Source organism: Pseudopodoces humilis, chromosome 3 (assembly GCF_049639895.1).
Source record: "Pseudopodoces humilis isolate 2021_Gansu_Grassland_sample_001 chromosome 3, ASM4963989v1, whole genome shotgun sequence".
NCBI lineage: Eukaryota > Metazoa > Chordata > Aves > Passeriformes > Paridae > Pseudopodoces > Pseudopodoces humilis.
Genome location: NC_142202.1, coordinates 95,337,408 through 95,354,874, shown reverse-complemented (window position 1 = coordinate 95,354,874; position 17,467 = coordinate 95,337,408). Strand labels below are relative to the sequence as shown.

At 34.2% G+C, this 17,467-nt stretch overlaps 1 protein-coding gene across 1 annotated transcript in view; it reads right to left on the bottom strand.

The window, feature by feature from the left end:
- SNTG2 (syntrophin gamma 2) overlaps nt 1-17,467 on the bottom strand; it is a 133,487-nt gene that overhangs the window by 103,152 nt on the left and 12,868 nt on the right. Inside the window, exons 3-4 of the mRNA XM_088052630.1 lie at nt 7,222-7,278; nt 7,077-7,134 (exon numbers count right to left, since the gene is read on the bottom strand). Of these exons, the coding sequence (XP_087908756.1) occupies nt 7,077-7,134; nt 7,222-7,278 (115 nt within the window). The remainder of the gene's footprint in view (nt 1-7,076; nt 7,135-7,221; nt 7,279-17,467) is intronic.

Genomic DNA, 17,467 nt, shown 5'->3' with positions numbered 1-17,467 from the left:
CATTGCTCATTCTACAGGGATGATGAATACTGCAAGATCCCCAGCCACCTCATGTGCATTAGCCAATAAATTTTATAGTTTAAGAACACGAAGCAATTATATCCTGCTTGCTGAGTCTCAAAAAACAATCAAGCCTATCCACATTAAGTAAATGAGAGAAGGAGCATTATGTGGTCAATACCAAACACCCTACAAACTGAAAGAAGCACAGCATTTAGGACAATCAGAGAACTTTCTCTAGAAGTGCACTGTACTCCATTAAACCAATAAACTGGACACTTGCTGCTGCCATCATGGCTATGCTTGCATGCCTGTGATGAAAGACTTTGGGTTTAGCCATGGTCTATAATTTAAAATCAAGGGTGATTACTAAAAAATACATTTTCCATAAATCAAATTGTATAGGGTGTGTCACTACTATGCAGAATTTACAATATAATTTAGAAATATATTAGAAATAAAGTGACTCGAGAAACTACTTGGAAACAAAAAGTCAGCCCCGTTTCTCTAAGGCATATTTTAAAACTGAAGACAAGACATCTGTTGATGTTTTCATGAAATCACATTCTCTCTCCATTTATATAATATGACAAAAATATTAAGTAAAATCTTCCACGCTATGTGAAACTTTATCCCACTGGCAATATCCTCATATACAAAGGTGCTTATTGAAGGCTGCTCTAAAATTAGCAGTCACTATGTGTAAAATGAAGCAATACTAAAACCAAAATACTTCAAAAAGAGCTTTGGGCTACCACAGAGCATATAACCTTATTGACTGAAATGATAAACACGACTTTTTCAGAATCCAGTTTGCCTCTTGAAGTTTTACTTGAAATAATATTTTAGTAGAAGTAAATTGAACACATACAGAAAAATACTAAAAATAAAATAATCACAAAGTACTGATAAGCAGAGATATACCAGACTGTAAAAGAAAATGAGGCCCATGTTACAATAAGTAGTGCTACATCACCTTTACTATTCATCTTAATTATGTTTGAAGAGGTTAAATGCTGATTAAATGTTGTACATTGATTAAACTCAAATGTAATACTGAATGAAGGAAAGCAGGACAGAAACTTAAATGGTCTTATGTTGAAGTAATGGTACAAAAATAATCATTAGAAAAAGCTAAAATCATATTTTTAAGTATATTGGATTAGAAAAGTTTTCCCAATGTAAATGATCCATCATTCTAATATTTTAAAAAAATAAACCTCAGGCAGAGCCATGAACTATTAAAAATTATTTTGCACTCAGTGAGAAGGGAAAAGAACAAGTAATTCAAGCTTTGCTTTGCTTACTTTTCCTACCCACTAGGGCTGAAGAAGGGCTGATCAAATTTCCCAAAAGTTTCAAGGTAGTGAAATGGTAAATTTACTGAACAGAGTATCTAGAAATACTTACTTACAGTAGTTAATTGATGCACATCTCTCTGCCCATTTGAGTCTGTAGCTAATCTGATATCTTTATATTTTTCAAGGTAGCTCACAGTATATATTTTAACACAATTTTTGCTGAATTCCTTAATCACATGAGAAACATACAAGGTACTATGTCTTATGACAAAAAATGCTGCTTAAATTACACAGTGAGCTGCACTGACTTCATCGACCTCTCAATTCACAAGCTTAACATTAAATATATGCACAAGTATTTAACTGCCTGAAGAAAATCTAAAGGAATAATTAAGAAACTGGATGAAATTAAAACACTGGAAAAAATTAAGGATGCAAAGACAATTTTAATATACCCAGATTTTTTTTCCCCTCCTCTTCCATGAATTGGACATGATGAAAAATGACTGTAAAGATGCACCTGGTGTAAGCAAGACCTTTAATATGTGATTTAAAATACATTAACTCAATTATGGATAGACACTGGATCTTAAATACATTCTCCTTAGGTTGAATAGAAAAAATTTCCTGAATCACAGATCAAAATACCTTGCTTTTACTTGTTGAGTGATCTTCAACAGCTCATTATAAGATGTTCCTTCTAATAAGAGGTACTGCCTTTCACTGCCTGTCTAGTCTTGAGAAGGCAACAGTTAAAAAGAAATCCAAAATTTTAAGAAGGTACTTCTATGCCTTCTGAAAATAAGTTTAGAGATGGAGGCATAGGTCCATGAGAAAAAAACAATGGGTATGCTAATTTCATAGCATATATATCATTATGCTATTTCATATATGCTTATGATATTTCATATCATATATCATTAGCCTTCTAATAATAAAGAAAAATAACACTGTCAAAGATAGTAAAAGACTGACAGAAAATAAGATTAATGTTAAAAAAAAATCTGAAAAATTTTTTAAGTGATATTAGGAGATAATGTCCAAAAATTAAACACCACCCAGCCTCAACTGTCTTGTATTCTAATGAGGCCTTATGTTCTAATGAGACTGTATGTTCAAAGATGGCCTTGTATTCAGCCTTTACCTTCATTAGCACAAGGTGTAACAAATTTCTGATCCATTCTGTCTTCCTTATAAACCTAAATACCTCTATTTTTGCTTAACTCATCCTTAATATTGAGCTTGCTGGCTCAGTGGAATGAAGCTCCAAGGGTGAGGAAACTAAGGTGAATACAGCTGTACGGATTAAGAATATCAGCTATGGATACAACCACACTGTGCAGCTTGGTGCAATCGCACATCATGCTCACCAGCTTGTTCAGACTAGGCTGGGTTATTGTACTTGTACCGTTTTGGTGACTAGAGCCAAAACCAAAACCCAGAAATCTACCTATGGAGGAGGCATCACATTCACACTGAATCATCTTTGTTTGGCATGTAAGTGAAACTGTTAAAAGCCCTCATCAAACTGATGCCATGTCCTCCAGATGGTCCTGAATGCAGGCAGCCAGGATGTGATATTTGGACACAGTCTGTGTTTGCAGAGCACATGGTTGTAAGCCAAGAATGTTTCAGTTGCTGAATGTCTGGAGTTCATTCCAGTCCTGCCAGGGTATACAGCATCAGTTAGAAATGGACTTAACATAAAACAGAAGATTTTTCAACACAGTGTAATGTGAGTTATGAGTCAACTTTTGTTACAGAAGGTGGGAAAATGCATTCACAATAAGATTTTTAATTAATTTTGGCTCTTAAGGGAGATTTTTTTAAAAACTGGCACAATGCAAACTAACCCTATTCCACTGGGATTTATTTCATTTTATTTACCTATTTTCATCACCCTTCATGAGCTGAACAAACTGCTCTGTTTCATCATTGCTGCTTGTCTGACTCCACATATTACATGAGCTATGAGCAGAACTTGCAGCAGTAGTCAAATTATTGCAGAGGGTCTCACAAAATTAAAAGTTGCATCAGATAAAAATGTGATTGCTAACTGGATAATTCTGCAACACAAAACAGTACTTTATTTTTTGGTGTTGAAACAATCAGTATTTCCAATATTATATGCAGTAAATCACTTGTACATTGCATGAGGTTAGATTTCAAAATCCATTCATTTTTACAACCTCCACTATCTAGATTCCACAAACTCATGAAGAATCTTTAGTAATGAAAAATGGGAATGGGCAGAGAAATATGTAAACACATGAAAACTTGTACACTTTATACATATATAGCACCTGAAGATTCTCTGAAGTACTTTTAATTGATCTGATGGATTCACAGTACAATAAGTAAACCTGGCTGATATGATTACTTTCCAAGTTCTGGACATTACGTTACACAGCTCTAAGGATAGGATTCTACATTTATTTGACTGTAAATGCACAACAATATTTGCCCTGAAGAAATTGTTAATATGATTATAGCACATACATAAAAATATACACACTTAGAAACTAATAGCAAATCACCAGTGTACTACATCTTAAGCCAGTTTCAAAAGGAAAACAAGAAAAAAAATACTGTCTTAAATTACATTAAAAAAAAACCCAAAACAAACCAGCCTGAATCAAGTTTATAGAGCATTACTGAGAAGTTTTAACATCAGTAATTCTTTTCGTAATCTGGGAGATTATCAGCAATGTTGCTAGTACCCTGAGTCAACAGATGATATAATATATGGGTAGGAAAAAATCCTGGCTTCGGAAGTAAAATAATTTCCTATGGGATAAACATTATTCTGTGGCTAATTATATCACATAACTCTTGAGATTATAACTCTACATTGTTTTTTAAACATTGTAGGCTTGCATTTATTTTTCTCGTTCTGTCTGGCACAGAACTTCTTTTCATTTTAACTTAAATTAACTTTAGCAAAAGCTTTGGTGGTAGAAAAAAAAAATGTAACCTTTGCTAGAATGGAAGACAGAATCATTTGAAAAAATGTAAAAGGCCAAACTTGGTGATGAGTCATTGGAATTAGCAAAACTTGCTCTGATACCGTTGAGGAGGACGTGCTCAGGAAAAACTCAGGATATTTTTTACTGTGATTTGCAATAGACTGGACACCAGTCTCCAGCACTGAGTGACCAATTAATCTTGCATTTCAGAAATGTAAAGTCATGCTCTTGAACTGGGTTTCTGTGTATGTTTCAGTGAATTTGTTCAGGAAAGAAAAGTGATCTAGAATAACTTAATTTGAAATTTATAAACACAGTGATCACAGCTGAGAGGTCAAAACTGTAAGGATAGTATTTATAGGCACTGCTGCTACAGATGTGCTTCTGTGGAATAATGAAATGTAATCCTATTGAAATGTTCATCCTATTTCAAAAACTGAAGCAAAAATGCTGTCAGCTGATGCTTAGGTCAGTACCAACAAAATCACTCATCTGATGCTTAAAAAAATTAGAGTACAAAAATAGACAACTAATTTAGATAGCACAAAGTTTATAGAGACCTGAAAAAGAAACAACTGTTTTATTCTATTATGCTTCTACATTTGGAACTAAAAAATAGTACTATATACAAACAAAGTAAGGTTGTAAACATGATTTTATACTGTTGTCACATAAAAGGCATCAAATTTCATGAAAATTGTCACAAATTATCAACCATTTTAGGAAATCAGCTCTTTAATTAATATGGAGAATTTTACTCATGTATGTTCAGGCATTTTACTCGAGTAGAGATAGCAGTAAAATGCCTGATAAGAAATTGCTTTTTTATCAGGTAAATTATTTATTTTCTAATGTTATTGCACAAAAAAGCCTTTTTAATTTTTTTAAATTCAGTATATTCGCTTGAAGCAGCAACGAATCTCACTGCTTAACTAAAAGCCACTCTTAAAGCCAGCCAATCAGTTTCACTGTTATTAGTTCCTTGTTTAATGGAAGTCCATTGGTGATTTATCTACATTATGAATACACAGATTTTCAGTCCAAAACTTGATTTTAGATAAATCTGTACTGGTCTCATTTCTCTGTCATGCATAACACTTCCTCTCCTTATATTAAACTTTTTACAGATACTATTTTATATGTAAATACATCTGTGTTTTGGTATGCATGTCTAGCTATATATATTATATAAATGGAAAGAGAATGGACATATTTGTAGAACACTTCTTATTTTCCTTTAAATAATGTTACCAGATTATTTTCTCTTGCATTTAAACACTAGAATCTAAAACCAGAAATATTGCCTTGATGTCACCTGTGAGATAAATTTAGACATGTTCTCTCACTTAATTTCCAATTATATATGATACTAGAAGAGTAACACTGAATAGGTCTGTGAAAAATCTTCTGAGGAGTAATTTTCAAATTTGAAGTAAAAAGCTGACCAAATAAAAATCATTGTTGCATTTGTTACTCTACAAATAAATACAGAAAAAGAAAAACTACTCACAATATACAGAACTCTGAATGTAAGTATTCTATATACAAACTCACTACTAACCTTGGTTGAAAGTACTATGCTCTAAGAGAGCAGGCCTTATCTTTCCTTGGTGATTAATTTCCTGAATTACTTCCCTTAGACCTGAATGCTTATGTTATTATTATTATTTTCATGTACATTTTCTTGGTATTGTTTATTATACTGTGTATTTAAGGAGCATATCACTGTTCCATATACAGCAACATAATTGATATAAAAACACCTTCTCTTCCTCAGTGCAGAAACAATATTATAAAAAGAAATGTAAGTACTGTACACAGGAAACTTGAAGCAGTTTCCAACAGGATACAGGCATAGACAATCCATTCAATGCTCACTAGATATCAGATGAAATCAGGTATTCATTTTAAAAAAGGACCCCCTGAAGAAAATGCAGTGGGTAAAATCCACTAAATATAAAATGCAGAGGATAAAAATCAGCGCAGTCTGTGACCTAGTAAAAGAGTGAGTCTAAACATGGTGTGAAGCAAATGTGCTTCATCTCCATTACAGAAAAGTAGGAAAAGAGCCTGATCAGTTCAAAAGATTATGTCAGTGGCTTTGAGATCTTTAAGGAGGATGTGCACTAAGGATTATGTCTTTGTCTTCTTCTGAAGGAAATGTTACATGAAATGGGTAGATTTATACTAGGGAAGAGAGGAATCACGTATCAGCTTTGGAAAACAACAAATCTTATAATACGTAAAAGATTGCCTCAGAAAATAAAAGAACAAACTTACCCCCATGTCCACATCTACCAGAGAAGAGAATATGACTCTGCTTTTGAACATCTAAGATCCTTAGTTGATGTTGCAAGGTACTGCCCACCCACATGCAACTTTTCCTCACTAAAGAGACCCTTTCGGTTTCCAGACCAATTCTCCAACTTGCCAAGTTCAGTCTTAGTTCTGAAAAGGTCTCCCAAAGGTTCCTTTTGCTAGATAAATGTCAGTGTAATACTTAACTGGGATAGACTATACTGATTTAGATGTTGTGGTATCCTCACCATATTTGTAAATATTACAAATCACTCTCTGCAGGCACCTTGGCACAGCTAGTCATACCATATAGAAGTGAATTACTATGTGGGGAGAAAAAACATTTTTCTATCCTTTGCATTAAAAAGGTTAAGTACATCAATAGATTTCCCATGTCATATATATGTTTTTGTAAGTAACTTTAAATATTTTGTTTATAACTGTCTTACTGAAGTAAAAACGGATTCCTGATAATAACTACAGTACTATATAAGTAAACAGCATAAGTTACCTGCTTGGTCTTTAAATATTTTTGATATGACGACAGGCACTTTGTGCTCAGCACCACCCTGTAAGAAAGACATATTGATCATGAGATCTCAACACTGAGGTGGTTGTACTGAAATTCAAAAGAAGAAAATAGATGTTACCCATACCTTTATGCTTAAGCCCAAGCCACCAACTGGTTGTCTATGAAGTGTAACAGTTCTGTGCTTTAAAAAATTGTAGAAAAAATAAATTTAGGTGAAAATACAATATCTGTTCCTAGGCTCTCAGTTACTTAAAAAAAAATTAATTCTTAAAAGTAGTCTAGAATCCAAGTGATCAGTTCTGAAGTATCATTCAACATTGATTTATAGGCACTTAATTAATTCCTTATCACAGAGAGCAGAACTTGTGAGTTGTGTATTCAGACTTTAGTATGGTTTTCTATCTCTCAAGTGATATTCTTCCTGAACAGAAATTTGCACATTTCCTTTGACAAGGGAAAACTATATGAAGAGCTCATATATGTGCATTTTCATAGCAATTGTGTACGTATATTTGTTCTAATTTCTCAACCAAGAATACCAGTGTTTTCTAGTCTACATCTTCAGAACCCTATGTATTTTTTTTGTACCACATGCTGCAAAACTTTTAGTGATAGTCTGTTTCAAATGTTTAATTTTTTCAGTTCAGATTTAAGTGCATAAGGAAGATAAACCTTTATCAATATTTTTCTAGAGAAACCTATCATATGTTTAACAGTGTGCTGAATTTGATATTTCAATAATGTGTAACTCATGGTGCCTGACAACATAATAATAGCACTTCATCTGTTGACAATAATTACACAGTCGATGGTAACTTTTTTTGGAACATGCTGAACAGCAGTGAATAGAATGACATCTTTACAGTTATTTCTGAACATATAAGATTAATTTTTTTTTCTTTTTCTGTATGTTAAAAATTGTATATAAGATTACTCCTACAGGTATACTTTCTGTCTGGGTGTTTTACAATTTCACTGATTCAGATAAATATAAATTTTTATTTCAGTAGTCAAGACCATAACCTTATAATGACAAGTTATTTTAATATATATACCACTTTTTTTTTTGTAACAATGCTAGCACTCATCATATTGAGTCAGTGGAAAGTGAAACAAAATAAAACTGAAATTTCAGTTTTATTTTAAGTGTAAAAAAATAATCTATATGATAAAAACAATTCGGAATCATTTAATACCTTTTCAAAATTGCTTCTGTTTTCATGAATACTGTACACTAGTCTATGCTAAAAATGGAAAGCTGCTGCATTCTGAACATGGTACCTGACATATCCAAAGTTTATAGGATTCAATTTCAGCTGGTAAAATTCAGTTTCTTTGAAATTCATGCTAATGCAAATTTTTTCACAGGTTTTTTCTTCATTTTGAACTGCATCAAAACTTTTGCTGAAAATTATCACACTTGCTGACAAAGTTCAGATCTGATCTGAATCAGAATACATCCCTAACTTTGAATTCAGTGATTCATTCTCAAGAGATGTTTTTCAGGTACTAATAGCTGTCTGCTTACTTAATTCTTGTTTTATTCCATCTACTCTTACACCTTGAAAATATATTACCCTAATATATCCCGTTATGAGGAATGATGAAATAAATATTTCCAAATTTTAGTCCGCTTTAGCATGATCATAAAACAAACAGAAAGCTGCTATGTGGATAGCTTTAGCTGTTTTATAAAAAGGATAAGTACGGTACTACTTACTGGCATCTTATACTTTGAGATAGAGCTAACATGCATTTTTGTATGATTAACAGGTAGCCCTATGAAGCAATCTATTTGCATAACATTGGTATAATCTTGATATTTCTATCTTAATAGTTCATAGCATTGCTTACTACAGATATTAAAATACTCTTATTAAAAGAAGAAATTAAACTCATACTTAAATGACTTCTACATTCTTCTAACAGCTTAGTAAAGGCTATGTTTAAAAAATGCAAAAGCTTTCTTCTTTCCAAGATGTTCAAATTGCAAATTAAAATGCTAAAAGCTGATCATGATTAAGTATCATGATCAAGATCATTTACACCTATTTATTTCAGTTCTATGATCACATATCATTTGCTATGACTAGAAAGGCATAACTTTCTTGCCCTGTTTGACTTTTTTAAGGAAACCTTAACAGCTGCTGTCAGAAAAAAGACAGTGAGATTGATAGACTTTAGGTCTGAATCAGTCCTGAATTTGTTATGGAAGGACAAAATTTCATGACTGAAATTTGAACTGAAACCCAGAGTAGCTTTGTACGTAATTATGAAAGAAAATTCTACTCCAAAACATCTTGCCATAACTGAACTGCAATATTTGTACGGAAATAAACCTAATTGTTTGTTTGCACATATGCAGCTGAAAACCCAATGTGTATGTCTCAGTCAAACATACAAACAACTTCTTTCACTTTTTCATTGCCTGCAGCCTAGTTATAATTTTTCTTTCCAGAATTTACTTATGGTTTTAGAGTGAAGTGAGGCAGGCATTTGTATCAGTGTTAGAAAAATAAGAAAATACAATGCTATTGTTGACTGTGTAATTTTATTTCATTATGGGCAAGGAAAACCCTTTAGACTGTCTTACTAAATATCAATCTATACAGCAAAACTGAAAGTACATTTTTTTTTAAATTAACTTTTTTTTTGCTTTTTAACTAGTGTTTTGTTTTGTTTAATAGTACCTACAGTTTCTTGAAACTCTGTTCTCACGGGTTCCAAAGCACTCGATATGTCCTCTATAAGCTACCAAGCAGAAGCAACTATATATCCGCTATGGCACAACAGCCTGTTTTGTTTCCTGTTTCTAGGAGATTAGAGGACAAAGTAGTATTCCACATAAAACTTGAGGATGCATTTGAATTGACAGACTATAAGTAATAAAACTGTAATTGATAGGATACCAATATGAAATATTCCTATCTTTTTGAGACCTTTTATTTCTGCAAGCTGTTAACTGGTAAGGCAGAAGATTTCAGGAACTCCAAGAACGATGCCAGACAGGGAATATATTGAAAAGCAGATATGACAAAAAATTTTAACCATGTAAGACACAGACACCATTCAAAAGAACACTATGTCAACTACTGTATAGAGAAGAGACTACTTGTTAACAGGTGTTCATAACAGCTAAAATGAATAATACAGCTGAAAAAAAATCTATACTTTTATTAGTTGCAAACTGAATGACACTTTCAAATGTAATGGGGAGAACTATATGGTGAAACACCCATCTTTTAGGTATCAGATAGCTCTACACAGAAAACCTATTAGATTCTGTTAAAAAACAATGACATAATAGAAAAGTTTATCTCTGGGAAGGTCTTTTATGTCTTGGTATTTGTTCATATGAAGTGGTACAACTGGAGCTTAATGGGAAACATGAGAAGGCAAATGCAGTGCTTATTTCTGTTGCTGTGTTTTAGGAAGATTTTATATACAAATATATATGCCAATGCCTACCTGATACATCATTATTACCATTATTAACATCCAGGACTGGCCCTTGTGGTAAAGGATCTCTCATTAGAAAAAAATATTATATCTATCTGTATATCTATCTGTATATCTATCTGTATATCTATCTATCTATCTATCTATCTATCTATCTATCTATCTATTTGAATAATACATTATGGGGATTGCAGAATGAGATTATGCTTGAAGAACTCCAAAATCATTGATATAAAGAGACAATTTTTAAAGAAGATTCTGTATGCACAATACTTTACTTTTCTGTTCCAGTCTGCATGAAAATATTAATTAATACATATATTATTTCCAAGCATAAAACTGAAGTACATAGCAAAAACGCTGGAGCACCTGGCACAGACAATGTTCTTCTGGTTTTGTAGAAACTGTTCTAAGAAAATAGCTCATTCACAATGGCTAGAACAGGTTGGAAGAGACAGATCACCGACACTTTAATTTTGTTCTTTTCCCTTCTACTTACCCGTAAGACTACTGTGATGACCCTACTAGTGTCCTCCTGGACTGCCCTGTCCCCATAGCAAGGAGGTCAACTGGGGAATCCCTGTGCTGACTTGTCTCCTGTGTGGGTATCTTTCATGCTGCAGGACCTGGACGCTGACAGCATTAAATTTGGCAGGAATAATTGTCTTAGAGTAGGACCATAGTTACAAGCTGGGCAGAGCTGTAAAGGTCACAACTCCTCATGTTCCCAATAATGGCCTTGGGGGTAACTAAGCTGACCACTGCCCCAGTGTGATGGTGGCACTTCCTCTCCAACTTTTGTCTTCACTGCCCAATAGCATTACAAGGCTAAATTCCTGGTACCAACTCCAGTTGTTAGCCTGAGCCTGTGCCCATGGGCTAAGAGTAGCTGGGCTAAGCTCTGCAGTTATCGAGGGGTGCTATGTGCCTTATACTGCTTCAGACAGATATTGGCAAAAATGGGTCAACCAATAGCCGTAATATTCATAACAATGACCACACCAACAAATCCTGTGGAATGTAGGGGCACCAACAGGTCCAGTATCATGAAATATCATCTAAATTACCAATTAGGACAAAAATTACTGGTCTTGACTTAAGGGGACTGGTCACATTTACTTAACTCAGAAAAGGAACAGGTATAAATTATATGTGTTCATATAATATATAATACTCATGACTAAATGTGCCTTGGTACCTGAGCTTATCTAGTCCCACACTCACACCACAACAGACTATTACCTTAATAGATAGCAGTCTAGTCCTTAAACACAAAAAGTGAATAAACAGGAAGATAAGAAAAAGTGAACAAAGAGAACAAAGAAATCATAACTGCATTGTTTACAGGATTTTTTAAAAATAAATTTATTCTTACTTCTAAATTTGTAGTCTAGTATTTATTGGAAAGAGTAGTCTCAGAAGTTCTCCTTACTTGTTGAAAGTAAGATGTCAGATTAACTACAGACACTACATGGCAGCTTTGCAACAGAAAAAAAAATAAGAAAAATGCAGAGTTTGCCATCTAGGCCCTTGGGAAACATACTGGGGAAAGGAAAAAGGAAAACAAGAAAGTGCAAAAATAAGACTCAAAAGAGAAGCCTGTAACCTGTCCTGCATCAACGCAAGGGAAGAAGCAGTCTGATACCTGAAGGGGTAAGAAGATTACACTAGTTTCACTTGGGATAGAGTTTGTTTTCTTCTTAGGACTTAACATATCAGCCATATGTTCCTTTTCTTAGTAATTCTTGAAGGTACCGCAAGGAATTTATGAGATAGGAAATGACTGAACAGATCTTGTAAAAATGTGAGACCCAGTAAAATGCATCATAAAAGGCAGATATCTGGCTGGTTGTTACATATTTCAAAAGAAAAAAAGAGAATGTGGTGAATGAGAGTATGTTGAAATTTTTCAGGGAATTTTCTCCTCAAGAAGGGGAGTTCCCATGATGAGGGTTTTCTCAGTTCACACCCTCCACCTCTCCAGACCTTGAGCTCCCTCAGCAAACTGTTCAACATGTATTTAGCATTTAGCCAAATAGGTATTTTCACTTCCTCTCATATGACCCTCACTTTTCACTGACTGGCAGCGAAATTCCACCTACTCAATGACTGCAGGTTGCCATGCACCTGCTGGCTGACTGTGGCAGGACATCTATCCCCCATTCTCTCTACCACAGCTGGTGCACATAGAAGAGATAACCCAGAGGCTAAAAGGCCCAGCAAGGGGTCATCTCTGGTGCCAAAAGGGCTCAGACCTCAGCTAAGAATCAACATCTCAGTCTAGAGAGCATATGTGAGAAGAAATAAAAGAAGTATTCTTTACTAAGAGACACCGTTTTACAAACTATAAAAGACAAGATATCGCAGAAGCAGAAGCCTCTTACACCCTGAAGCATTTGAGACTTGTCCCCAGAGTTTGGAAGCAAATCCATAGTTACTTCCCTCTAGAGACTGAGGGAAAGGATCTCGATGAGTGCCCCACCAACAATTGGATGGTTAGATACATTGAATCCTAAGTTACATTATTTCTTTGCTAGCTGTAACATTAAAAGGTACCTGTAACCTTGCAAGGTATGCACCTACTAGTAGTTTCTCTTTTTTTCCTTAATCCTGTGTAGTATTAGGGTAAATCTTATGTCTGTTAGTTTTCTGGCTATTAAATAAATAATTCATTCTATAATAGACCAAATCAGCCATTATTAAAGAACTTGCAAATGAGATTGGGTATTGAGGTGCTGGCTGCCTCAATAAAGCTAGTGCCTGCTGCCAGAGGCCTGGGTAAAAGACACGAACGTATCTAAACCCCCACATCCATTTGTAACACTGACTGTCCTTATAGAAGTATGGATTTAAAAGTACAGTAGGGGCTGCTCTTGCCGAAATTATTTCCAGATAGAATTGAAAAGAAACACCATACTGAGGAGGGCATGTATGTGCAGCACACTAACAAGAGATAGTGCCAGATTATAGTTAACCACTAAGTTAACAATAACAATAACTAACAATATAGGCATCTACATGACGAGGCTAGAACCATGCAGCATTATGCTAATATGTAAAGATACATTATATATCATACAGCACACCAGAGGAGCTGAAATGCCTATACCTAGGACTGGAACAGAGACTCCTTCTTTCAGTACATGGCAGTCAGGATCAAAGAATACTTGACTATAAGCCAGAAAGCACTGAGTTTTGATTGCTGCTTCCTTACACATTGCTGTTACTACTTGTGTATGTCCTGAGTAAATGTAAATCTTAAAAAATGAATGCAGCGTAAGAAAAATGTAAATGTCACACTGTTAGCCACAGTCTGACTGAACATGCCATTTCTGCATTTCCACAAGTCCTTAATACTGTCCTCTCAGGGAACTGTAATCATAAGCATCTTACATTAACCAGGTAAACAACCAAAGAATGCTTTGAAAAATAATGAAGCAGCTTTTCTATAAAACTACAGTGGGGGTGGGGTCTGAATTAGAGAGCTCTATTACAAGTAGGATTTGCTATAATGTTGGTTATAAGATCTGGTTTCCAGGAAAAGCTTTTTGTTCGTAGGTATCTGTATAAAATTTAGTTCCAAGTCTGGATCATTTTTAATAACCTTCTATATTCTTAGATATAGTTTTATATAAGACATATATCTTTATATATAGATATATATCTTTATATATAAAGACAGTGTAACTCATAAAATGGAAAAAATTATTGAGACAACATATATGTAAACCAAGAAAACTTCAAGAAAGAGAGGGAAAGAAAGAAATTAGTCCTCCATGGTGACAAGTGATGCCTCATTCTCCATGTCCATGAAGTGAAGGCAAGGTGTAATAAGGAACAAGTAGACAAAAATCAAAATATTATTTTGAATGGGAGAGTTTTGAAGCTTAACTTCTTGCACTGCACAGGTTCTCACCTTTTTCTAAAAGGACAAGAAGAATGTAGCAAAAATTGACTGAAGCATGCCAATTGCTGTTCAGCTTTGTATTAAATCAAAGCAGACCTTTTCATGTGCTAAAAAAGACCAGGGACATCTGCATATTAAATATAATAACATTTTTATCAATTTACATTATTATCTTATTATAAATGTTATATTATCTTATTACTGTAGATAGAAGTTGGTGAGTTTTTGTTTGTGTGTGGGGGTTTTTTTGTGGGTTATTTTGGGGATTTTTGGGGGGCAAACTGTATTTTTTTGGCAAATTTCTGTAGAGTTTTTTAGACAAAAATAAAGTCACTAATTTTATTTACAAAGCTAGACAAGCTAAGGGAGGATTATACAACAAAAAACAAAAACAATTGTTCTCATAGGTGTACAAAGAAAAAGCATTAGAGGCAACAGTCAGAACTTGCAACAGAGGAAATGCCAATTGAGCATAACAATAGGAAAGAACTTCACATGGTTAAGCATCAAGAGCTGCCCAGAGTGGTGGTAGCACCTCCGTCCTTGAAGATGTTCTAAACATGAATGGAAAAAGCCCTCAACAGCTTGGAAGCTATCACCATTTCCAGCAGTGGGTTGAATTAGATAACCTCAAGAGGTCCCTTTCAAAATAAATTATTACATGATCTGTTCTAGTTAAGATGACTAACAAAGCTCATGGTGTTTTATTCCTCTGAGGGAAGGGATCACATTAATGTGTCTGGATGAAACAGTCTCAGTATGACTTCAGAATAATCCTCAGGTGCTCCTCCACTGATTTGTCAAATACTCAGTTGGGACAGGAGCTTTTTTTTGGCAAGTGGTGTGAAAAGACCCCAGACTCTTCTCAGATACAAATTACATCAATGCAGACCATCTACAAATACGGATTTCCAGAGTTACTAATAACACGTATAGGGTCCTGTGTCAAGATATGATAATACTTCTTCCATTAAAAATTAGTTGATTACTTTCAATTTAAAAGGCATCCTGTAAAACCAAATTATAGCTAAATTCTGCCAGAATACAGATTTTCTCTGAGTAATGCCAAATGCATTCAACTTTGCACAGCATTTCACAGGTTGGCTATAGTGAGGATGAACAATAGGAGTTGAACCCATCAATATTCCAACAAATATTGATGCTAGGAAGCCTCATACTTTCATCACAGTCAGACAGTTCAGTCTTAACTGCTACAAGACCTCTCACAATGTCTACATTACAATTTACCAGTCCTGACACTGTCATAGCTTCAAGTATAATAGATTTATTGAAATTTAAGTTAAAGGACACATATATTGATGTATATGTGTGGCTTACCGAAGTTGTGATGCCTTAATTTTATCTTGTTGGTATGAATACTCACCCTTCTTTCACTCTTTCCACATTTCAGGAAGAGATTGTTTTTCAGGGTTATTCTAAGTATCCTTTGCAATCTTCTGTTCTGTTTATCAGCCTTTTTTTAAAGCTACTTATTCTTTCTACCTTTAATAATAAAGGTTTTTTGTCATGCTGAGAAACACTCATATTTATTTTGTGATGCAAACTTCTAACTGTTCTCAGAGTGGCAGCAAGACAAACATGTGATCTGCCATAATAAAGTTCCGAAGGAATTACTTGATATCTATCTTCTAAGTATCTAGGTCACCTTTCCAGACCATGGAAAACAAATGACAAACGGTTAAATAATGTATTTTCTCCATACAAGTGATGTTAGTTTCAAAAGGAAGACTTAATAATTCACTTGATGCTTCAAAAAAGATAGAAAAAAATATAGAAATTGTTCATTGTTAGCTTTTTTAAAAAAAACAATTTTGAACTAAAATACCTCATCAGCAATGGCAGAACAGTCACAGGGCAAACTGCAATATTAGCAGTTCTTGAGACAGAAATTCCCTTGCATTATAAAAAAACAACTTTTAGATTTTTTTGCAGATCTGTTCCCTAGACGTTTTCTAAAATAACATTCTTCTGTGTCCTTATTAGTGTCTGAGTTATAAAGGAAAACCCATATAAATTTCATCAGGGATTTAAACAGTATTTTCAGACATTGTTTTTATTTTTTTAATCAACAAAACAACTAATCTTGCTGTTTTTCTTCCTTATTCACTTTGTTTCCTTCTAAAACACAGCTTGTGAAGCTGGAACTTTGAGTATCCAGCATGCAAAGGTTTCTATTAGACTCAAATAAGCCTCTGAGGAGTCCTCTTCCAGTCAAGATGCCATCTGCCTGCATTCAAAACCTCTTTGCCTGACCCCTGACCAATTCAGAGACAGTTCAGCTCTGTGAGAAGGACCAATTTTGATAAAAAAACAGATGGATTTCTGTTCTTTTTCTTACAAAAATAAAATACAAAATAAAATAAAGAAAATTCTAATGAAATTCTAATGCCATACCCAGGCATAAAACTATGGACTGTCAACAGAAGGATGAAGCAATATACATGGATGAAAAACAAAGACTATTAAGGACAAGGTACTGTATGCAAGAAATTAATTTTAGCAGGTAAAGTGAGAAAGAGTTAAAGTACAATAGTACCTTCATTAAGTTCAAAATGTAATGCTTTCATGTTTCTCCTTTAACTAAAATTGATTTCTCCCTGTCTGTCATACAATTAATTTATTTCTGTGAGTATTGTTAAACTTTAAATTTAGGGGAGAAAATATCTTCTGTTAAAAACACTTGGCAGCTAGGGGAAACTATTTATTTTCAATTCAGTATTTCCGTCAATACTTTTGTGCTTGGATTCTATGAGTGTGCACCAATTCAGGAAATCACAGAATGAGTTTGGAAGGAACCACATTGGGTCATCTGGTCCAACTTCCCTGCTCAAGCAAGGTCATCCTAGAGCACATGCCACAGGACTGTGTCCAGACTGTTCTTGAATACCTACAATGGAGGAGACTACAACCCTTCTGGGCAATCTGTTCCAGTGCTCAGTTACCTGTGAGTAACTGTAACTGTGAGTATACTGTGAGTATACTG